The sequence below is a fragment of the Podarcis tiliguerta genome (genome assembly GCF_965153285.1).
Source record: "Podarcis tiliguerta genome assembly, chromosome: 12".
Classification (NCBI taxonomy): domain Eukaryota; kingdom Metazoa; phylum Chordata; class Lepidosauria; order Squamata; family Lacertidae; genus Podarcis; species Podarcis tiliguerta.
The window spans coordinates 12117067-12142493 of NC_139545.1; the positions used below are offsets into that span (position 1 = coordinate 12117067).

Below are 25427 nucleotides of genomic sequence, written 5' to 3' on the forward strand. Positions count from 1 at the left end.
CAGCACCACAAATCCAACTCAATGGTGTAATGTTGGAAAATGTCAACCACTTCTACCTAGGCAGTTATCTTTCCACAAGGGTCAACATTGATGCCAAAATCCACCATCGCCTGAGCTCTGCAAGTGATGCTTTCTCGCAATTGAAGTGCAGAGTGTTTGAGGACCGGGACGTTCGTAGGGAAACCAAAATGCTTGTTTACAAAGCTATTGTACTACCAACCTTACTGCGTGCTTGTGAAACATAGACCACTTACAAACGCCACCTCCAGCTTCTCGAAAGATTCCATCAACGGTGTCTCTGAAAAATCTTACACATTACTTGGGAAGACAGGCGAACTAATATCAGTGTACTGGAAGAAGCAAAGATAACCAGTGTTGAAGCAATGATTCTTCAACATCAACTTTGTTGGACTGGTCATGTTGTGCAGATGCCTGATGATCGTCTTCCAAAGCAACTACTCTATTCCAAACTTAAAACTGGAAAGTGTAATGCTGGTGGTCAACAAAAGAGGTTTAAAGACTGTCTCAAGGCAAATCTAAAAAATGTAGTATAAACACCAACAACTGGGAAACACTGGCCTGCGAGCGCTCCAGTTGGAGAACAGCCTTTAGGTGTCATGGACTTTGAAGACACTCGAACTCAGAACGCAAGGGAGAAACATACTAAGGGGAAGGCACGCTTGGCAAATCCACACCATGATCAACTCCCACCCGGGAACCAATGTCCCCACTGTGGAAGGATGTGTGGGTCCAGAATTGGCCTCCACAGTCATTTACGGACTCATTGTTAAAACCATGTTTATGGAAGGCAATCTTACTCGGCTATGAGTGATCGCCGAAGAAGAAGAAGAAGAGTGTGTGTGTATGTGTTTTCTCACACGGGGGTTCCGTTCCTGCCCCCTGCACGTGTTTGCGAAGGGAATATAAGTGTGTTCCACCCTTTTAGTGATGTGTTTAGTGACATTTTCAAGTCATTTCCTGGTTTACCATGCACAGTATGTCATTCAGACACGCATTAACCAGTTGTTGCCTGTATTAGGCATGTGTATTTGGTTTGCAATGCAGTTTCATAAGTTTAGTAAGTGCAGGTAATGGGACAGTGGTGTTGTTTGGCTCTTCCAGTTGGATCTGGAAGGTAGGACAACAGTTTTCCCTGGATGAGGAGGCAAAGCCTGTCAAATCCAGAGGAAGGACATCATGTGACCAAAGTTTTCAGATTATGTTTACGAAGGAACCCTTAGCCTTAACTGTGGTTAATGCCCATGATGATACAGAATTAAATCAAAGAAGTTCAACTCAGAAGGAAGGGGATGGACAGGGTATGTGATTAAACAATTGGAAGCATTCCATGTGTATCCATATCTATGCTATGAAACAAGTAGTAGAATAATTGGGCTCTAAAGCACTGTATTATAATTGCCACTTGATTAAAGTAAAATTAGGGTAAGCAGAAATTGTTTAAAGTTAGAAAGTGAATTCTGCTGCTTCATCTGAAACCAAGGATACTGACTTCAGCAAAGTTTGCATTTCATTTACTATTTTCATTTTTAGCTTCCAAGTGACGACAATGAAATATATGTGAACGCATCACAGTGCTTGTCTTTGTTAGTGCAACTCTATGGTGGGGCCAACGTGGATAGTATGGCTCCAGAAAATATGGACAGCTTTGCTGAAGTACTACAGTTCAAAAAGGAAGTGAAAGATCAGAAGCTTCTGCTGCGAATCATTAAAAGACTGGTAAGTCACCTGCTTCACATCTACAATTTCCATGAAGTATGTCTAATGCCCATTACCTAATCTGCAAACTAAGGTAGATTTTTAGGAGGTGATTTTTCTGCTTATACAAGTATATGTTATACAAAGCCTTACTTTGTAATTTAAGAGGCACAAGTTGGTTAACAAAAACAATATAAATAGCTTAAAATATTAGTGTCACAAAATAATGAAATACGTTTTACATAAAAAAATGCTTATGTGGACATCATCACTTTTATGTGACTTCTGAAACTGTACAAAATTGTGCTCTGGTGGGTCCCTTTAGGGAGCAAATACTAGAAATGGGCTAGATTCAGACACAACATGAAAACATAGCTTGTTTTAGTATCTGAATCTGAGCCCAGAAATCATAGTTTAAGGTTCTGAAACCATGGTTTGAAACAGGTTTGCACACTGCAATTTGTGCTTTGGTTTGCTATTATGTTTTTTTTTCATATTTTTAAAATATTTTTATTAAGTACAAATTAGAAAACATACATATTCACAACAAAAGAAAATACAAAAGAAAAAGAAAATACATCTAACCAAGGAAAAAAAATTAGAGAATATTTTGTCTCTTTTCATATTTACAATTATTTATACTTCTATAAAATGCTATTCACAATAAAGCAGTGAAATGAAAGATAAGATATCAGAAAAAATAAAAAAGAACAAAGAAAGAATAAAGAAGTAAAAGAAAAAGATCATAAGTGAAAAATTTTAAAAGTAGATAGCCACAATACATAGCGGTTTCGCATCTATATTTATATTCAATTGTATAATTTCATCTTGTCCTTATCTACCTTAAATAAATTGTTGTTGTTGTTGTTTTAAAAAAAGACTTCCACCGTTTACCTCACGTGTTTTTAATAATCCGTTCGTCAGAACCTCTGTTCTTCATATTTTCTCTTTGGATTTCCTTAATGTCTCACGTTAATGTATTACACATTAACGTATACACATTAATGTGTAATGCATTACACATTAATGTATTTTTTATATTACGCACAAGATTATTCTAAACACAACTACACTTTCGTAGTTGAGTCTTGGTTTTGTAAATAATCATTTAAGAACTCCCATTGCTTCATAACCATAGTTTTGGATTTTCTCCTTATTATATCCGTCAGTTTTGCTAGTTCCAGGTTCTCGCAAAGTTTCCCCAACCATTCTCTTTTTGTTGGGATGCTTTCTTCTTTCCAATAGCTAGCAATCAAAATTCTTTGCTATTATGTTTAGATTCACAAACCATTGACAAGCTGCTCCGCCTCCCCGCTGTCCCCCGAGCTTGTGGGGCTGGCGATGGGGAGAAGTGCGCTGAGCCCGGGACTGGAGGCAGCTCTGCGCAACCCTCGGAGCCGGTCTCCCGAGGGTTGCGCAGAGCTTCCTGAAGCCTGCATTCGCCCCATAGGACGCACACACATTTCCCCTTCATTTTTGGAGGGGAAAAAGTGCGTCCTATAGGGCGAAAAATACGGTAGGTTTCTTCTTGGTATGAGCTTTCGTGTGCATGCACACTTCTTCAGATACATTGAAACAGAAGTCACCAGACCTTTATATATAGTGAGAATGTGGGGTATTACTCAGAAGGGTCGTGGGAATGGGTGATTGGCTGATATGTGTGGTAAACCTGTTGACGACTGTTAACGACTGCAATTACAGGAAAAAGCAAGGGATGAGATGGCCAAAAATAGCTTTATCACGTATAGTGAGATAAGAATCCAATGTCTCTATTCAGACCAGGTCTCCCCATGGTTTTAAGTTTGGTAATAAGTTGTAATTCAGCAACTTCTCTTTTCAGTCTCTTTCTGAAATTCTTTTGTAATAAGACAGCTACTTTGAGATCTTGTATAGAATGGCCTGGGAGATTGAATTGTTCTCCTACTGGTTTCTCTGTTTTGTGATTCCTGATGTCAGATTTATGTCCATTTATACTTTGTCTTAGGACATATATATATATATATATATATATATATATATATATATATATATGTATGTTGTTGTTGTTGTTGTTTAGTCGTTTAGTCGTGTCCGAGTCTTCGTGACCCCAAGGACCAGAGCACGCTCATGCTGGTAGCTTCGAGAACACTGCCCAACTATCTCGTCCTCTGTTGTCCCCTTCTCCTTGTGCCCTCCATCTTTCCCAACATCAGGGTATTTTCCAGGGAGTCTTCTCTTCTCATGAGGTGGCCAAAGTACTGGAGCCTCAGCTTCAGGATCTGTCCTTCTAGTGAGCACTCAGGGCTGATTTCCTTAAGAATTGAGAGGTTTGATCTTCTTGCAGTCCATGGGACTCTCAAGAGTCTCCTCCAGCACCATAATTCAAAAGCATCAATTATTCGGCAGTCAGCCTTCTTTATGGTCCAGCGAAAGGAAAGTCCAATGCTGTAAAGAAAAATATTGCATAGGAACCTGGAGAGTGTGTGTGTGTGTGTGTGTGTGTGTGTATTTCTACTGCGTCAGACCAACACGGCTACCTACCTGAATTTAAAATAAATGCGGTTTAGGCATCATATTATATTTAAAAGAAGCTATGGTTTAATGTGAATGACCAACATACTGATGCAAGCTGCCCAAAAGTTCCTGCAGTGCTTCTCCCACTGCTACTGCTGTGCCATTCATGAAGCAAGTCAGAGTTTGACATTCTGTTGTCCAATGTTAAATGGTATGTTTCTTCCAAACACCAAGGTATGTTCTTGACTTGGCATTCCTGGCTTATTTGGGGGAACAAGCCATGAGCCCAGAGGACACAACAAGCTGGACTCTGGCTTGTTTCATCTATGGTGCAGTGGCAAGAGTGGGGGAGAAATGCTGCACAAAAACAATCATTGGGATGTGTACATAGTTACTTGAGGGAAAACCTGGTAGTCAGGAGATGTATTTAAACAATGAGGAAAGAGTTTCATCCGTTAAATTGCACCTTAGCTTTTACTTTGCATAAGTAAGACATGTCAGAAACTGACTTTTAAAACATGAACTTGCCTTTCTATAGCAAAAATGAGCATGAGAAGAATTATTTTTCCTTGAGTAGGTCATAGACATTTCTCTATTCTGCAATGTGAAACACTTCGTTTCCCGTCTTTTTAGTAATTCTGTTGCATTGCAGAACTACAGATTATTGATTGTTCTCATCAAGAAAGAAAAGCACTAATGGTAGAGTGGTTATAAGATGCATTAATTATCAACCAAAAATACACTATCACTTGTTAGTGAATGGAAACTTGCTGGCATATAATGACTTTTCATTCCTCTCACACTTCTCCCACTTAAGTCGCAAATTAGTTTCTTGGAAATAGATTGAACAGGAATACATGGCAATTCACATGATATGCACACCGCTTATCATACTTCTCACCTTGAAGTCTCATGGGAAGATCCTTTAGCTGTATTTTCAGGTAATTAGCTCTTCCTCAACAATAGCAACCAAGGAAAAGTATTCTGCCCTAAAAGGGATATCTGCTCTCTGAATTTGTCATCTTGGTTTAATTGAAGACAGACAGACAGCAGCTTCTACATGGTTTGTGAGAACTGCAGCTAGGTGTGTGCATAGTACAGATGCAAAACCCATGAGAAAGAACCATAATTCATTGGCTGGCATTTATACTCTGGAGCTGTGCAACTATAGAGTAGATACATCAGTTTTGGTAGGATCATAATTTTTATTATTGCTAATCTGTCTGGAAGGGTAAAATGGGATAGTTTGTGAATACAGTCTGTTAAGGTGTCATGAGACTTTTCTTCAACACAATAGTATTGTTGTAAGTTGTGGCGGGGGGTGAGGACACGTGTTAGGCTGTATGCTTGAAATCCTTCTAATTCCTGGATCCAGCAAGGGTTAAAATCCAATGGAGGATTGAAGTAGCCAAGCAAGCTCCTTGGTAACGGTCCCCTAAATTTAGGTCCTGGGGGTAACAAAGGAAGTGGCTCTGTGCCAGAAGACAAATGGGTGGGACCTGCCTGCCTCAACTGGTTAGTAAGGTAAAGGGACCCTGACCATTAGGTTCAGTCGTGACCGACTCTGGGGTTGCGGCACTCATCTCGCTTTATTGGCCAAGGGAGCTGGCGTACAGCTTCTGGGTCATGTGGCCAGCATGACTAAGCCGCTTCTGGCAAACCAGAACAGCGCACGGAAACGCCGTTTACCTTCCCGCCGGAGCGGTACCTATTTATCTTCTTGCACTTTGACATGCTTTCGAACTGCTAGGTTGGCAGGAGCAGGGACTGAGCAACGGGAGCTCACCGACCTTCTGATCAACAAGTCCTAGGCTCTGCGGTTTAACCCACAGCGCCACCCGCGTCCCCAGCTGGTTAGTAGTTAGAAGGAAAACGCCAAAGTTGAGTTGTGTGGGAGAGCTGGGCTAGAAGAAGCAGACTGCAGTAGAAAAAAGCCTGAGAGGGAGAGACATGCTTGATTTCTGTTTGAATCCAAGGCTGTGACTATAGGAGAAGCAAGGCCCATTTTGGGGTATTGATGCTGTGAGCCCCTACATTGTAGGCTCAGGTTGTATATATGTGTAAATAAAGCATATATCATAAAGACACCATAGTGTCTACTGTTCCTGATTCCAAGGAAAGGGAACCCTGGGTAAGTGCCTGGAACCCCTGGAGTTCACTCAGAGATGCATATGGAATGCACATGGCAAAGTTACACTGAATGTTATATTCAACTGAAGGGTTGCAGGGAGAATTGTTTCTATTCCAATCACTCCCGATCCCACTCAACCAGATACAAAAGTGGCAGAAAAAGAATAATTAAATAGAAACCCATTGGCGGTGGCTGCTCAGCCAAATCCACACTTTTTTGGCTAACCCAATTACCAGTAAGGCAGCCACAAGACCACTAACCTCATTTGAAAGACTTGTAATATACACAGACAGACAAGGCCCAAGTATAACATCCACAACCTATAAAATTCTGCTCTGGACATTGGTCTGGATAAAGAGGAATGTTTTTGCCAGGCGCCTAAAGATATGTCATGAAGATGCCAGACAACCCAATCTGGGGAGAGCATTCCACAGATGGGGAGCCACCACAGAAAAGACCCGTTTTCGTGTTGCCACCTTCCAAACCTTTTGGATGTCAAGCACAGGATCCAGGTGGGTTCAGATTGGGAGAGGCAGTCCATAAGGTATTGCAATACTGAGCCATGTAAGGCTTTATAGGTCAATACCAGCACTTTGAATTGGGCCCGGAAACTACTGTAATTGGCAGCCAATGAAGTCAGGCCAAGATTAAATCATATTGGATTGGAATTATAGAATTGTAGAGCTGGAAGGAACCCCTAGGGTCATCTAGTCCAACCCCCTGCAATGCAGGAATTTCAACTAGATTATACATTACAGATGGGCCATCCAGCCTCTGCTTAAAAACTTCCAGGAAAGGAGAGTCCGCCACATCCCATGGGAGTCTGTTCCACTGTCAGACAGCTCTTACTGTCAGAAAGTTCTTTCTGATGTTTAATTGGAATCTGCTTTATTGATCACAGGCCTCCCAAGTTCTGTTTATTTTCTTCCTAAAGCTTGCTTCAGAAATAAAAAGCTAGCTTAAGACTAAGGTACATTTATACATATAAGAAACAAGTTGTGAACCCTATGTTTTTGTTGCAAAAACACTGTTGATAGTATTAATACCACAGCGGTTTTTAAAAATCACATTGCTAGTGTCGAGAAGCCTTATTTGTATGTAAACTCCACCCAAGGTTTTTGTATAATAGTTACAAGCATGTTTTAATGAAATTTGAGACTCTTGAGAGATCATAGATACCAAGGCCTTTACTGCTAAAGAGTTGCTTAGCAACCTTAAACCATTACATTTGCAGGCACTGTAATAATATGATACACTTCTCTATTGCCAGTTTCTGATGAAAAAGTAGTAGAACTAATCACATTCTAAAGGTTATATTCTGGTGGTGGGTTAGAAAACTATGCTGTAAAAGAAGTCTTTCCTCATATTGACACCAAGGTAGATTTTCACCATATTAAGCAAATATATATATATACACTGTTTCCACACAGCTGGTTGAGTTTCATACAGTAGCGTTTCAGGCTGCAAAAGCCATTGTTGTTCCTTGTTGGCATGGCCTGACTTCAAAGTACCATTATTCATTTGTAAATAAACATCACAATTCTAACAATGGTGTGGTCATTGTTGAGCAAACACCACCATATTTGGTTCTTATTGCTCAGTGATAAGTTCCACATTGTAAGCAGTGTATTCATAGCCCATGTGATCCTGCCTGTGTGCACAGTTATCTTCAGTAAAGATCCCAAGCAGTTCTTTGCTAAATCCTCAAATTACAACTTTCTGTGAACACACATGTAAGATGCATGCTCACATGCATGTTTGTACAGGACACACTAGGAGATCTGGTAACACCACTTACTGTAATATCAGAAGACTAGCAATAACTTTTCAATGTATCTGGACCAGGAGCTGAGGGTGGGTGGAATGGAAAGTGTCTTTTGTAATTTTATATAGGTCTCAGTGCTCCACCTAAACATTAGGAAGAACTTCCTGACAGTAAGAGCTGTTCGACAGTGGAATTTGCTGCCAAGGAGTGTGGTGGAGTCTCCTTCTTTGGAGGTCTTTAAGCAGAGGCTTGACAACCATATGTCAGGAGTGCTCTGATGGTGTTTCCTGCTTGGCAGGGGGTTGGACTTGATGGCCCTTGTGGTCTCTTCCAACTCTATGATTCTAGTTTCTGTTGTCGGTTTTGCTAGGTTGGGGATAGGAGATGTGTCTGACAACAGAATTCCATTATGAAGCATTCTTTTTGAAGATCTGGGTATCTTGAGTTTGTGTTGAATGGCAGACCTAGATTTGTAATGTTAAGAGTGTTTAACATGTGCATACTTACTAATTACGCTTGAGGATTCCCATAAAAGTGAACCACCCTCTTGAATTAAATTCTTACATAGGGAGGGAGCAGTAAAAAGGAGGGAGAGAGAGAGAGAGCCAACAATACATGATGAATCCATGCTTTGAAAAGGCTGCTCATCTGAACCTCAGGTTTGCAAGTGATGTCTAAATATAGCACTTGGAATGAGGTTGTGCTTTCAGTGTATTTCACAGTAATTGACTTTTTTAGGTTTAGATGATGTTGTAATTCACATATTCAGGAATGAAACCTAAACATTTTGAATTATGAAGGATCACCTAGTTAATCATTTATGTATGTGCCCACTGCTGTCATTTCTTTGCAAACTATTAAAATGCATTTTTAACATGAATACTATTATAAATGTATAACAACCATAATTTGTATAGTGATGATGATGTATTGGTCTATGCATGAGTTGTGAATTACAGTTTCATATTTCATACTGCTTTATTCTGGGATATGAAGTCCTCTTGATTAGAACAGCCTGCCAGAATATATATTCAATTGAGTGCTTGACCTTAGGCATCTATTTTCTTTATTTTCATATTTTGATGTATTCTGTGCTTGGACTTTTACTTTTGCTATCTCCACTAGTTTATTATTGGTTGTAAATTAGGGGTGTTGTTGGTGTTCATTAGGTCCTTTGGTCCACCATGAAATACATCTGATGCATTATTAAATGCTTTCCTACACAGTTCCTCAGATTTGCACAGTAGTTTTAAATTGCCAATGCAAAATGCTTTCATGATTTTGAGGGTATGCTTTAGATTTGGAATTAACTGTCATTATCCACAGAAGCTGAATATCTATGTCCTTGAGTTCCAGGTGTTAATTAACTGCGTGCATGCATTCCATTTTGCCACTTGATTTCCAGAAGAGTCAGAACTAGCTAGCCCCATGGCAAAACTATCTATGGTATGAAGAACAGCTTGTTTTCCACAGTGATCAACTAGATGCCTATGGGAAACACAAAAACGAGAGCATTTTCCAGTGAAATCAGTGTCACTTAGTTATGAATAAACATAGAAAGGGTGTGTGGGTGTGTGTATGTAAGATATAGTGACCTCATTTACATATCACATGGCAAACCAGAACCATTAAGGCTTATGGAAAAGAGTTGCCTCTACCCCTGCCTTATTTCTTTGTGTTTGGGGAGCCTATGTCTTCAACTCTCTGGGAAAAGGAGGCAGGTGACATAGTACTGTGGTTTATGGATCCTATGGAAATAAAATACCCCATTAAAACCAACTTTATTGCATATTCCTTGACTTGGAATGCCATTTGCTGCTCAGGTTGACCCTCAATGTCAAAAACTTGAAAAACAGATCCCGGAGAGCCAGGGACTAAATAGACAAATATTCTGTCTGGGTATAAGGCAGTTTCCTATCTCTCTGTAATGATAAAAGGTTCAGACTTGGAACCTGTGGACAGGTGCCTGAGTGCTGCTTCTTTTCCCTCAGATTTTTTTTAATGCCTGAGATACAGAAATAATTACAGTCATACCTTGGGTTACGAACGCTGCGAGTTGTGCGTTTTTGGGTTGAGGACCGCACCGAACCCGGAAGTACCGGAACGGGTTACTTCCGGGTTCTGGCACTCACGCATGCGCAGAAGCACAAAATGACATCACGCACGTGCGCAGAAGTGCCGAATTGCGTCACACGTGTGCACAGACGCAACGCTTCAGGCTACGAACGCTGTGGCTTGTGAACGTGCCTCCCGCACGGATCACGTTCGCAACCGGAGGTATGACTGTATTATGAACCATGGAAACATCACCAAGAGAAGGAAGATTTTAAAATGTTACCAAGAAAAGACTTTATTCCTTGTTGGTGAATGAAGAAGAGCTAGAAAGTTCTGGTTAGAATTAAGATGTCTGATAAATAAAACCCTTCTGATTAAATTGGTGCTTGACCCTAAAGGTTATCTCATTACATATTTGAAAAGAATAGTTTCAGATGCCAAATATCTGTTCTTTATGTTAGTGGCAGCCAGATTAGCCACCAAATATTGGAAAAATAGTAAAACACCAGCACTGGAATAATGGGGTATGCAGAGCAATCCTAAGCATATTTACTCAGAGTGCCACTGAGTTCATTGGCGTTTATTCTTTAGTAAGTGTGCTTTGGATTGAAGCCTTAGCTACTGTGATCCTGGTAACAAGCAATATGCTAATTAAAGAAGGACATTGAAAGATTAACCTATTTTGAAGAGAGGCAGAAATTGCTTAGATATTATTGGAATTCTAATTATGCCAATATCAAGGGAAATCCCTTCTCTTCGTTGTGGAATGATGAGATGATTTTCTTTCCCTTTTACTTTTTAAAATATGAATAATTCTGCTCCTATTTTCCTGTCCTTTTGTGCCTTGTTGACTGCAACGTGTATTTATTTATAAATTTGTTGCTATATCATTTTTAATTTATGAACCACCTAAAAAATGTGTCTGGTAGAAGGATAGAGTGAATTCTGTTTCCTACAATGCTAGTTTTGTTTGTGCAATGAGTTTTGTAGATGAGGGAGCATTCATATATGAAGCCCCTTAACAGCAGCCCAAATTAGTACAATCCAGGGAATAAAAACTTCACTAATTGATGCTGCTGTGTCTACTGAATGTCTAAGTCTTAACCCTGAATGAATATATTCACATCATGTGACTATGGCCTACTGCCTCTTTTCCCTCTTCTCTTTAAGGAAATAAAAACTTTTGTTCTGGTTCCCACCCTCCAAAACAAATTCAGAGCGTATCTTGACTCCTTCTAAGTTGTCTCCTGTGCAAATTCTTGCTCTCTTCAAATACGTTCTCCAGCTTGTGTAGTCCAACAATCTTTCCCCTGAATGGTGATGTTTTGGTTTCTTATTTATTTCAAATTGTTTCAGATAATTTCTTCTCCAATAAAACTTAATGCTACACATGACCAAAACAAAGTTTTCTATATCAGTTGGGTAGTAGTTGGTAAGCTTCAGAACAGGTGAGCATTGTGAGCCCCACTAGAAATAAGGTATAAAAACTTCCTAATAAAATCACCTTCATGCTAATCAAACTCATTTTCATTGGTCAGAAAGACTTTCTAACCTGCTCCAGTGGCTCTGAATGAAGCTCAGAATCCCACTAGGGGGCTCCGTGGCTATAGTAGTGTACAGTATTTGCATGCAATGGAATTTGCACCCTCCTCAACTAGCTAGCAGCTGGCCCAGAACAATTTAAAAGGACGGATATGTTATTTCTGCAGTTAAAGACTTGCATTGACCGGTACTGCCATCTTTGTGTCACACAAAGTGCACTAAGATGCACATTCTTAAACATTCATGGTTGAAGTAATAGCGTTCCTTTTATCATCCAAACCAATGTCGTGACTTTTAAAATGTATAAAATAACTAGATGTGTGTCATACCCTGAATGAATTTGCATCCAAAACATAAGGGACGTCTTAAGACTAACTGTGCATTTTCTTGGGGAATAGTAACTTATAAGGGGTCTTTTTAATCTTTTATTTTGTTCCAAAATAACTTTGACACTTAATCATATTTGCCTCCACAAAATTATTTCTAACTTTGGCAGCTGCAGTAGTGAATAGGGCCACTCAATGAGTTGCATATATATGGCTATCTGCCAGGGGAAAGCAAATCTTCTGCTTTGCATTCTGAAAGGTTATTTTATTCAGTAGTTGAGAAAGCAATTTTTCCATAGTAAGTGCACAAGGAGTGCATTTCAGTAAATAGCTTGACTCTTCTTCAATCACAGTGGGCCCAGAAGTACTCAGGGTCAGTTCCCTTGTATCACCAAACCATGACCTCAGACTCATGCACTCTCATCTCCTCCCATTGTGTGCCTCAGTTGGATTATTTCTATAGTTTGTCATTACACCCAGTAAATTACAGTTTGTGTTAGCCCTCCAAACCAGGATTATAAACCGTAGCTTGAAACTGGTTGGTTATCCTTGATTGCAGCCCTAACATGGACCATAGTTGTCCAATTCGGATTTAACATCAAGTGCACTCACAAAATGAAATGAACACTTATGTGAAAAGTTTACACCTGCTCCCAGCTAAGCATTAGTTAAAATATACTACTAGAATATACTACTACCAATATACTAAAATATACTACTACCAATGTGTATTGACGGTTTCCCATAGGAATGCATTGGCGGTTTAAAAAAAAAAAAGGCGCAAGAAGTTTCGTCTTGCAAAGCAAGCCCATAGGGAAATCCGTCTTGCGAAGCACCTCAGAAAATGGAAAATTCTTTCGTCTTGCGAGTTTTTCGTCTTGCGAGTTTTTCGTCTTGCGGGGCACCACTGTACATGTTTCTCCAGTAATGTAGTGCTTTTGTGGATGATTGGCACACTGGCGTGTTAGCATAGCAGCATGCGACACACATACTAGGTGAAAACTGTGCCGATCTTGATGCAGATTGCTGCTGGTCCTAGCCAGAGACGGTTCAGCACAAGGGCAATAGGGTTCTAAACACCTCTGATGATGGAAACCTTTACATGACACTACATGCTGTATTTAGGCTACAGTTGCTAGGGAAGTTGGCATCTGGAAAATCCCTTAAACTTGTTCCCCTCCCCACTTCCATTTTTGTTTCTGAAGACTTTGAAAAATCTTTTTACCTTACTTTTTCTTCCATCCTATAGTTAAACTCCCTCCACATTTTTCTGATTCTTCTCTCATCCTTTGTCCTAAGGCACCTACCTGACAACTTTCCACACTTCAACTTCTACAAAATGAAGCTGACAATCTGTACAAGAATTGGAATAACAGCAACATCTTGAATATTCATATGCCTTATCTCACATTGCACAGTGACCAGCATAAGTTTCACCTGGCTCCCCACTCCTAAAAATGCTTGGTACTTAAGTTTTGCATGTTCTTAAAAATCACATAACAAGTACCGTATTTTTCGCCCTATAGGACGCACTTTTCCCCCTCCAAAAATGAAGGGGAAATCTGTGTGCGTCCTATGGGGCGAATGCAGGCTTTCGCTGAACCTTGGAGAGCGAGGGGGGTCAGTGCGCACCGACCCCTCTCGCTCTCCAGGCTTCAGGAAGCTATCAGCAAGCCTGGGGAGCCCGCGGGAGTTCCCGCAGGGCTCCCTAGGCTGCGGATAGCAGCCTGTTGCACAGAGCACGGGGAACGCTGAAGCAGAGCACCCCGCGCTTTGGGCAGACATCAGGCAGCCCCACAAGCTCGGGGGACAGCGGGGAGGTGGAGTGCCGCCATCCCGCTGTTCCCCGACCTGGTTTGGATTCCCCGACCTGGTTTTGAGAGGGAAATAAAGGGATAATTTTTTTCCTTTATTTCCCCCCCCAAAAAACTAGGTGCGTCCTATGGGACGAAAAATACGGTACCTAGTCCCTAATTTTTGATGGTCAACATTTTAAACATGAGTGAATACTTTTGATTTTTGTTTGTTCTATCTATGGATATAAATGGTCAAGTTTTTCCACAGTGACCAGTGACTGTAGGCTTCTGGGGTCTGATTTCAGCAGCTCTTGTGAATCATAGATCTTTGGGAAGTGTTAAATATTTATGGAGGTATGTGTCAAGGTTAGGCAGTAAAACTAGCTTGCTGTTTTTGAAGATGTTGACAAACTCTTATTAGTGATTTGTTCTGCCCACATGAGGCGGGGCAGTTATGTTGCACCAGCATAGCTTCTCCAATTGCGTCATACTTTGGATGGAAGTAATATGTCCTAGTACCTAGTGCTGACATGGAATATTTAGGGTGAGGAAATTGCACCGCGTTCAACAGAACTACAAACCATTTTACTTAATTAGCAGAGGGAAAGACATAGAACGAGGAATGGAAGTGAAATTCAGAATCCCATAGCTATTGGACAGGGGTGGGAAAACCTTTTGCACAAGGCCCACATTCCCCCTGTGTAGCCTTCCAAGGGCCATGTGGCACCAAAGGGCAGAACAGAGGCAAAAGTGGGTGGAGCAATGAATGTAAATTTTACATTTGTAGGGTAGACTAATTTCTACACCACCTCCCTCCCTATTCTCCATCCAGGGAAGGAAGAGGCCGTAACACTTGGGGTGCAAAGCAAGGCAAGTGAGGGGTGTGACCTAGGGGGAGAGATCTGGAGGGCTGCATTCAGACCCCAGGCCTGAAGTACCACAAAGGACCATAGGATGTTACCTTTGAGTGGTACTGAGTAGCCCTGTAACTATGTTCACAGTGGTTTATGGAGAAGTAGGCGCTTGTAATGTTTTGCATTGACTCGTAATACAGCACTTGAGGATAGTGTAATCTATTGTGTTACAGTGTTCTTGGGCTAAAGATTCCTCCCGAAGCATACTTGAATTCTGGGGGTAGATAGGTTTGTGGTTACTGACAGAGTGGCATCTGAGGCTGTACTGTGCTAAACATGCACTGCTCACATTTATGCATGTCAGCCACAGTTTAAGTAATAAATTATTGTTAGTGTTTGAGTCATCCTATGGATAATCAAACAAGCCTTTCTTTGTTACATCAGAGCATGGCTTTTCTGCCTGACCCCTACCACCCCCACCCCCCCACCTCTTACGCTGTCTTCCTTGCACTGTGCTAGAGTAGAAATTTCCCCACACAAAATCCAAAATGTGATATTTGGCCTTCTTTTATTCCCCCTGCCCCAATGTTAAAAACAGTTTTTCTACACCAGGGGTAGGCAACCTAAGGCCCAGGGGCCAGATGCGGCCCAATCACCTTCCCAATCCAGCCCGCGGACGGTCTGGGAATCAGCGTGTTTTTACATGAGTAGAATGTGTCCTTTTATTTAAAATTCATCTCTGGGTTATTTGTGGGGCCTGCCTGGTGTTACATGAGTAGAATGTGTGCTTTTATTTAAAATGCATCTCTGGGTTATTTGGGGGGCATAGGAATTTGTTCATTTCTAACCCCCCCCCCCAAAAAAAAAATAGTCTGGCCCACCACATGATCTGAGGGATGGTGGACCGGCCCATGGCTGAAAAAGGTTGCTGACCCCTGTTCTACACATTGCTCAAGGGCATTACTTCAGGCAGTGGGAGCCATTAATGGCTAGGGAGAACCAGTGAGGAGTGCAGTGGCATCAAGGTATATTAAAGATTATGTGTTAACCCCATGGGGATAAGTGACAGCTTTTCTAAGGAGTATATTTTCCTCTCTCTGTCTGTTTCTCTGTGGAATTACCAGGGAAATTAGTAAGAGCGGGAGGCTCCTGCTGTAGTGGTTCAATAGATTGGGAGTGGCAGCTCCGTGGTGCATTGAAGCCCTGATCTTGCACGTATTAGTGTGCTTTTGAGTCCAGAATGCACTCCAGAACAGCCCCAAAGCAGCTTTTGCAATTTTAATAAAAATAACCTCAATTAACTACTTGCTGGGCACCTTTTAATTGTGTGTTGCTGCTTTCCTATTGCTCCTTTCTAGATGAAGCCTGAACAGAGTGGACAGTGATCCCTTTAAATTTCCTTCACCTTGCAACACAGGAGCTTCAAAATAAAGCTAGAAAGTGCTTTTCATAGAGGAGAGGGCAGGGAATAATGCTTGTTGACGGGCAGAGTTTTGATGACTGGTCACCTTCAGGAGAAGTGCCAGCAAGAGCCACTCAACCTTCTAAGTGGATTTAATTTCTAGCCACTCTTTCTTCACAGCTCTGTGGGTTTGGGGCAAGACAGGTGCCCAAACCATGGTTAAGGAGGGAGGTGTACAGAATAAAAACACAAATACATACTATAATAACAAACGATAACAAAAAAAACCCACACTGTTTAAAATATCTCATGAAAATCTTCATCCTGCACATGCCAAAAGAAAAAATATTGCAAATGAAGGGGTTTCACTCTTCCCCAGTTTTTTTCAGTTATTCTTTCAGAGAAAAAATTAAAGTCTTCAGGAAAGAAACCAATTTCTTTCCACCTATATTTTATTTTTTTCTTTGCCTTCATAATGCCAGCAGGGTATCAGAATGAAATTTCTACTAGTTTAGGCAACCAAATATACTCATCTCTTCTGTTGAGAAGATTTTCTCTTTTACTTTACCCCATTTTCAAGCTTGCCTAGGTGCTTGATATACTTGTTTTCCTGCTTCTTCCTTCATTTGCCTCGCTTTTCAATTCCCATCATGTGAAAGTTAATTCCTGTCATGATCTAGGTGAGCTCATGAATCCCTAGTGTTTTAAACAAGTCGAAAATAAAACAGGCTTGTCCACCCCATTTGAAATAATAACATCGCAAGTAAAGATTATAATTACTGATATGTTTTCATAAGCATGTTTTGCCTTGGGGCTTTTTCTAAGGGCCAAACCTATTTATGGTGCAGAAAATCTGTGAACAGGTATGCATGGTACTTGTATGCGTTCCCCTGTGGAACAAATGGCTGCTGATAATCTTTCCTTCCCTAAAACCTGTGGCATTGATCCAGTTCTCCTATGACTAATTCAGTCTTGAAACCCACACACCAAAGGGCACCCCACAAATGGGCATTCCTGCATCTTGTCTAGCCTGATTCTAAATGTTATTGGGTTCCTATTGAAATGCTATCTGAAGGCCCACCAGTGTAGTGGATTGTCCAAGCTTCTGCATCTCTTCCTATCTGCTTGTTCTGCGTCTCAACAGCTTTTGTAACTATTTGTATCTACACCCACCCACAGCTGCCCCTGTAACAAAGGGACCATCCACATTTTATCAGCTAATTGATTGTTCACATAAAACTTTTCCACAACAGTCATTAACTAGGGTTGCCATATGTCTGGTTTTTCCCAAACAAGTCCTCTTTTTCAGGGTTAAAATTTCTGTCCGGGCGGATTTTTAAAATATTGCAAAATGTCCGGGGTGGTGGTGTGTGGTACCACTTTTTTGGGACATTGGCAGCTGGCGGTATGAGTTGGCTCAGTTCCTGCAGGAAGGCACCTCCAGAGCAGAGTGGCGGCTTTCCTTTGTGGAGCAGTGGAAAGGCAGACACGGCCACAACTGCTGCTTCTCATGCGCCGCCTCTGCCATGGCACTGCCCTCCTCCCTGGGTGATCGGCTTTGACCTGGACCACATGCTACCACCTGAAGGAGAGCACCCAGGTGAGTGACAGCCAAGGAGCCAGGGCCGGGGGCGGGCTGGTGTTTGCTTGGTTGTTTCAGATGCTACTTGAGCACCTAAGGCAGCCACTCAGCTGCTGGTGAAGTTGGCAAGGCAAGCACCAAGGCAGTGGGAGCAGTGGCTGCTCCTCACAGACTCCAGTGTTGCCGCCACCTCCCCCCAGGAATGGTGTCACAGCCTCAGCCAGGCACTCTGCCATCACCGGCTGAAAGCGGTATTGTGACATGTGCAGGCAGAGGAGGAGAAGGCGGGTGGCACGGGTACAGGAAGGAACAGGACTCTGCGGCTGAGGCGGCAGAAAGAAAGAGGAGGAGCCAGGGATTTGGCAGGCCGCAGCCCTTCTGACAGGCTTGATGGCAAAGTGGGAAAACTCCCCCCCCCCCCCGAGTCCTTTGACGCAGCAGTTCTGCTCGCTGCCCAGGGCAGTCAGTCCCCCTGCAGCAAGTGCCGATGAAGTCAGTGAAGCCTGCTTTCGAGTAGACATGCAAGAGTCTTTCATTGTAATTCTGCTCATTGCTTACTCAGGAAGTGCCACTGTGTTCTGCGGAGCTTGCTCCCAGATAGGTAAGTGTTGGATAAGGCTCCCTTTGGCCTTGGTGGAGAGAGTGCTATTGAGCTGGGCCCAGTTTGTGAGCTGCCCGTAGGCATCTGGCTGGCTGCTGTCAGTACAGGCTGCTGGGTTTGATATTCCCAGCAACACACGTTTGTGTTTCCAGGCCATTTTCCTGAGGCTGAATATGTCAGATGCCTTACAGTTCTGTGTTTCCAAGCTTTATTCATGTAAGAATTGTATGCATATTATTATTATTATTATTATTATTATTTTGTTGAAAGCTACATTGCTACTTGCAATATATCACAGCTTCTATAGATAGTCGTATAGCAATCTGTAGTTAAAAGTAGATGTCAGCAAATGCGTCCTCTTTCTTGCTCTTCCAAATATGGGTACCCTACCTTTCTGTTAATAGGGACACTGGTGGTGCTGTGTTATAAACCACTGAGCCTAGGGCTTGACAATTGGAAGGTCGGCGGTTCGAATCCCCATGACAGAATGAGCTCCCGTTGTTCAGTCCCAGCTCCTGCCCACCTAGCAGTTCGAAAGCACGTCAAAGTGCAAGTAGATAAATAGGTACCGCTCTGGCGGGAAGGTAAACAGCGTTTCCGTGCGCTGCTCTGGTTCACCAGAAGCGGCTTAGTCATGCTGGCCACATGACCCGGAAGCTGTACGCCGGCTCCCTCGGCCAGTAAAGCGAGATGAGCACCGCAACTCCAGAGTCATCTGCGACTGGACCTAATGGTCAGGGGTACCTTTACCTTTCTGTTAAATAGTTCAACACCATGCTACTTCCTTAGCATTGCAAAGCTTTTGTATAAGTTAAAGTGCCGAAGACCTCTGAGACGACTGTGCTACAGTCAAATATAACCTTGGGTCAAATGGCAGCACTTGCAGGTCAGGTGTGTACACTTGGGCCTTTCATTGGAAAGGCAGACTTCGCTTCCGTATACTGTATAAGATAGAATTGTGTTTCAAAAAGAGAGACACTAATTCTTAATTTTTACCTTGTTTCTTTCCCTTGTTTTCTAAAGTTCAATTGAAATTGCATTTCTGTGTTCATCATAGAATGTATAATTCTCGACTTTTTTGTTTCACATTATTCTTCACGTTCTGGGTTTTTTTACTATTGTCAGTTCCTTGGCTGCTACTTTTTCTGTATGCAGTGTGATGACATTATGTATCTTTTTAGAACAGTGAAATACATTTTTAAAGGGGGCTCAGAAATCTTTTGCAATTTTGTATAAAAATGTAAACTGACAAGCAGATACAAAGCTTTAATTTGAGCACTGGCTGCCCCAATATAAAATGTAAGGTAATTGTAATATATGCAAGCAGACACTTGTTGTGGCAAGTAAGGTGGGAAATTCTGCAGAACACACAGGTACAATGCAATAGAAATAAAGAAGGATGAGAAATGTAAATTGGAAGCCTGGGAATATATAGTGGTAAAACCAGTCTACTTCCGATGACAGACACTGGGAATAGCATGGTGAATACTAGCCCTTTGGGGCAGCAGCTGTCTCTAAGAATGTGTCTTTACCATGACTAGCCCTGATAATGAGCTGAGCCTGTGGGCACTATTGCTATATATTTTTGCACTACTAAAAAAAGAGAAAGAAGCCACCGTCATAACAACCAGAGGATAAATCAAATGTGGGAGTATGGCAGTCTAAAATTCTGTACATAATAAATTGGGCATTACGCCGAAACCTTTCTGTACCCAATCCATCATATTCTCATTGATATTTTGAAACTAGGGTAGGAAAGGATTGTCCAATCATAACATTTTGGGCTAGATGACAGATTGTGACACATGTATAGCCCATCTATACAAATAATTATTTGCAGGGTTTTGTTGTTGTTTTTTAAAAAAAAGTTACATTTAAATTAAATTTAAAGAACAATTCCCCTTCAACAGTGAGTACCAATAAATTAATTCTTCCTAACATTCTCCAGCATTAAAGGCTACCCTCCTCTCTCTGTCAGGGAAACCAAGTTTTTTCTCTGTGTGTTTTCTTCTCTCTCACACACCTTTCTCTGGAGATGCAAATCCTCTGCATACTTAGTAATCTTTTCTCAGAGAGAAACTGGCCAAATAGGCTAAGTAGAGGAAGAGTGAGATTAGCATGTATGAATATTAGAATTCAACTTTTACTTTAAAAAAATCCAGTCACAAAATAGTGAGCAAATTTTTGAGTCTGCCAGAACTCTTCAGACTGAATGCTAAGCAAAACAGGAGCATGGGTGTAGGTGGAGTGATGGTGAGAAAAAGGATGGTTTGGTAATGGAACCACAATGTCTGCTTTGGTCAAAATGTCATTTTTGTTGTGCTTCTCGTGATGAGCTGTTGTACTTCAGAATTTACCACTGTACCACTGCCCATGCTCAAACAAAAGTTGAACAGCAGTTGTTTAAAATCTGATTCTATAATACTAAACAGCATCATGTGCCTATGTTTGGTTGTTCAATAATTTTAAAGAGGAGGTTTTAGTTCAGTGTTCCTCAGTAATAATGCCTTGTTATTGTCTGATATGGTTGAACAAACATGGCATAAATACCAAATAGGGTTTAACTATAGACACAGATCAATCATTTCTGTTATTAAAGTATTGCGTTCTTGCTTTTGTGTTTTCATCTAAGGCTAGCAACACTGACTACAATCCCTCGTTGACATTAATTAAAATGTTGCATCTGTTGATTAACCACATAGTTTACATAGGGGAATTGAATGTTGTGGTATCATAATAGTATGATTGCTGCTGGTGGGTAATTAAAGCTTATACAATGTTTAATAATTTTTAGAATCATAACACATTATGTGTTGTGTCAGTCATTCTCCTAGTTTTTATTCTAGTCATTCTTGGTTGCTTGTTAGTGGCTCACGTACAAGGGTTTGCATATCTTTAATAGCTGTTGATCATGAATCTGCATGCTAATTTTTAGATAACAGAATAGTGGAGAACATCCTTTCAGCCAAATGGAGCTCCACAAAGCAAAACAGCACCATCATTTTTGCATTCTCAACAACTGAATAGTGGGCTGAACAAACTAAATCATACATCATATTGCTTTCTGCCCATTATCTCTTAAGTACTGCACAGCCTCACTTAAAGTGCAAGCCAATTTAATAATAAGTTTAAATGTTAATTAAGAAATAAAATATGATGGAGGAGGAAGATAAATGAATCAGGCTGCATCCAGATGGCAGCTTGCTCTAAAAACTGAACTACGAAAGAGGAAGTAGGGCAAGAGGTACCTCTAAAAAATGCTTGCCAAAATTAAGAAATTAATGTTTCTTGAGTTGTTGAGCTTCCTTGGGGGAGGTCTGTTGGGATACTGCCAGGGAGACAAAGTCCATCATGACTCCACGTCGTCTCCAGACGTCCATTGATCTCCCGTAGACACGCAGTATCAGGAATTAGCGACACGAGCTCCAGAAATAGCTTGCCACATTCCAGAGCCGTGCGCGCTCTATCAGCAGATAATTCACAGCGAAAGATGCAGTCAGGAGAGCGTTATTTACAAGTTTATTTCTGCGTTGATCAGAACAAAGAAAAACATGACTGCCTGCTTCAGAGTTCCGGCAGAGAGAGAGAGAAACGAAAGCAAAGACACAACACAAACATCCTGTGAAACAGGAAAATACGCAGGCTGTGACACAAACATCCTGCTCCCTTTTGAGGTGGAACGGAAATATCCTAACAAGGTCACCCTTGAATTGTTGAGCTTTTTAGTGGGACGTTAGCTAAAGTTACTGGTTTTTTTAAAGGGGAGTTGTTGAACTTTTGCGGGGAGGTTGCCACTGCCAATCACCCACCTGCTCACTGCCAATAGCAATCTTATACAGTCTTACCTCGGGTTGAATATGCTTCATGTTGAGCGCGTTCAAGTTGCGCTCCGCGGCAACCCGGAAGTAACGGAACATGTTCCGCTCAAAATGACGTCATGCGCAGAAGTGGTGCATGCATGGGCAGACGTGCCATTGCTAGTTACGTTTGCTTCTGGATGCGAATGGGGCTCCAGAACAGATCCCGTTCGCATCCTGAGGTACCACTGTACACAGAAAAATACAGTAATTCAAGCATTTAGTTTTGAGTTGCCAATGTAGTGCCCATTAGTGCCAAGGTGTCACCAGAGAAGTGCCACCAGACTGCTCCAATTCTTTGTTAGGCCTTGTTTTTTTGCGCTGGGGTTTCTTTCTACTTGTGTCCACTTCCTTCCATCCTGAGTGGACAACAGTGATAGGTGTTTGAAAGGCATGAGAGAACAGAAAAGAAGAGGAGACAGATGAAGCTGAGATCTGCAAAGTCAACTATTGTATTGGTGGAAGGAAAGGAGGACCAGAGTGACTGGAAACAGAAAAGCCTGAAAGGGGAAATTCAAAAAAAAAGCTGTGAAGAAGGGAGGTGTAAGATAAACCCAGAGGCCTCAGCAAGGAGTGAAGTGGGTCCCTAAGATTGAACTCCAAAGCATCCCCCCCCCCCCAGTCAGAAGTCAGCAGAACTCAATTCCAGCACCTTGGCATTATAAGAGAACAAGGGAGGCGTTCATTGTGAGAGCTGACACCTCTTTCTCCTCAAAGAAATAGCATGGTTGAGCTCCAAATGTAAGAACAGGAAAGTGGCCAATGTAATTCCAGTTTTTGTTTTGTTTTGTTTTAAGCTTCTGGGGAATCATATATTAAGGGTCAGTTTGTTTAGCATCTCTTCCAGCCCTTTGATCTGCTCTCAGAGGGCTTCTTATGTTCTAATCCTATAGGAAAAGTTGTACTCAAGGCTACCCTGCAGCAGGAAAGCCAAATGAAGTTTTTAAAATACTAAAAAAGAAGTGCTTGATTAGATTTATTTATTCATTTGACTTATGTATTTCCTTTCGTACAACACATTAAAAAACACATTAAAAAACAATAAAACATTCAATAATAATAATAATAAATAACAAATCAAAGCTTTGGCAGATTAAAACAGCAGCAGAAATAAAAGCAACGTTTTTCATTTGGCATCTCGACACCAGTAAATTATGTACCGAAAGAATGATCATGAGCTTTGGTGCATTGCTTGGAGGGCATTCTGCTAGAAAACAGCATATAAATAGTTGCATCAGAGGTTTGAGGTGGACTAGGTTAAACAGTTTAGTGGGTTTATTTTATTAGCAGGCAATATACGAGAACTAAAGTTAAAAGGAATGAATATTGAGGATAGCTTGGTTGTTGGCATCCATCTGTCTTGTGAGACAATAGAGTGTGACTCCTGCGATAAAGTCAAATTCCTGCGTAAGCAGCACCAAAGTGACCTCCCCAGGGTGCAACCTTAGGCACTGAGTATGAAGGTCCTGGGCTGCTCAGAAGACAAGACCCTGCTCACAGCCTCTTTGATGCTGTCCAAAGGAAAGCAGATGTGTTTGGTGCCAGCTTGGTGCAGGAGTTGCCTGAAGGAGGTCTACAAATCATCATCCAAACGACTTGGAGACTCCACTCTGGATTTGTGTAGGGTTGACGCCTTATTCTTTTCTTCTCCCGAGGATATCCCACAAGGCAAAAGAGGTTTAGGATCAGAGCTTTTCTTCTCCTAGATGGGCTACCTTCCCAGGTTGACGAGCCCCATCATATAATATCATATGTATTCTGTATTCTGAAATACAAAGAGATGGTTGCAACTAACCTTGATATCCTGAAGATGAAGACTGTTTACAACAAATGTGTTTCAGAAAACATGCCAAATACATTTTGATACATATAAAGTTGCATATAGCTGAAAAATGGCATATCCATGTGTGTGGTTTCAGAGCTGAAATTCTTAGATATATGTATATAAAATGATGTTTTTTCACTAACATATCATGTTCTAAAAAACAAACGTTAATCATTCAAAATTGTCTTCATTAAAATTTTGATATATTATCAAAATATTCCCTCTAGGTTGTAATTATTCAACTAAAAAAAAAAAGCTTTTTATTGAAAAGCACTGTCCCCTTATAAAAGAAAGTACTCAGTAGTGACTCTCAGTCTTCACATTTGTCATAAAGATACACTGTATTCTGCTCTGAATCCACACTCTAGGGTTTGATTATAATTGTCTATTGTATTGGCCATATGCCAGTAGACTTTTTATTTGGTAAAGTTTTAAAATCTTTTTCTAGCTATGTTAAAATCTCTAGGTTTGACAGATCTGTGAGCCATTCTAGCACAACCACAGTTTACTTCAGCCATCTGCCACTGTGTACTTTACCCAACCCATCCTCTGTTTCTTTCTATTATATCTCTCTTTCGTGTGTGTGTGTGTGTGTGTGTGTGTCACACACACACATACCCTGAACCCACACCTGTCCTATTCATGCCAAGTAGCGTTTTTTGTTGTTGTTCTCTTCATACACATTCCTCTGTGAATACAGAAACATTCTGTGTTCCCAGTACCTCAAGGCTACCAAACATTTTTGCTCAGATTGTTTTTCCTCCACTGATCACTTCTGTCCCAATAATGTGTAGTTTAATATTAGGAGACATTGCTGGATAGAAGAAAAGGACCAGGGGAAAAACATTTTTTAGTCTCCATCTACTCTTTAGTTGCCAGATTGATTTCTTCTCTCTCTATAATGCCAACTTTGTTTAGTTGTTTAGTCATGTCCGACTCTTCGTGACCCCATGGACCAGAGCACGCCAGGAACTCCTGTCTTCCACTGCCTCCCGCAGTGTGGTCAAATTCATGTTAGTAGCTTCGAGAACACTGTCCAACCATCTCATCCCCTTCTCCTTGTGCCCTCAATCTTTCCCAACATCAGGGTGTTTTCCAGGGAGTCTTCTCTTCTCATGAGGTGGCCAAAGTATTGGAGCCCCAGCTTCAGGATCTGAACTAGACTAGAACAAAGAGGAAATTACATGCAGACGTAATGCAGTGCTCAAAACAATTTACAAATATATACAGAGGCGTCCAGGCAATTTTAAAGCCAATTTGACTAAATATTGTTGTTGTTGTTTAGTCGTTCAGTCGTGTCCGACTCTTCGTGACCCCGTGGACCAGAGCACGCCAGGCACTCCTGTCTTCCACTGCCACCCGCAGTTTGGTCAGGTTCATGTTTGTAGCTTCGAGAACACTGTCTAACCATCTCATCCTCTGTCGTCCCCTTCTCCTTGTGCCCTCCTAAATATTGACTAAATATAGAAATGGAAAAATAAT

General features: G+C 41.3%; 1 protein-coding gene across 6 annotated transcripts in view; it reads left to right on the forward strand.

Moving 5' to 3' along the window:
• Positions 1-25427, forward strand: part of ULK4 (unc-51 like kinase 4) — a 161618-nt gene that overhangs the window by 104494 nt on the left and 31697 nt on the right. For all 6 annotated transcript variants that reach the window (XM_083404656.1, XM_083404654.1, XM_083404658.1 and 3 more), the window contains exon 35: positions 1552-1737. In XM_083404656.1, coding sequence (XP_083260782.1) covers positions 1552-1737 — 186 coding nt within the window. The remainder of the gene's footprint in view (positions 1-1551; positions 1738-25427) is intronic.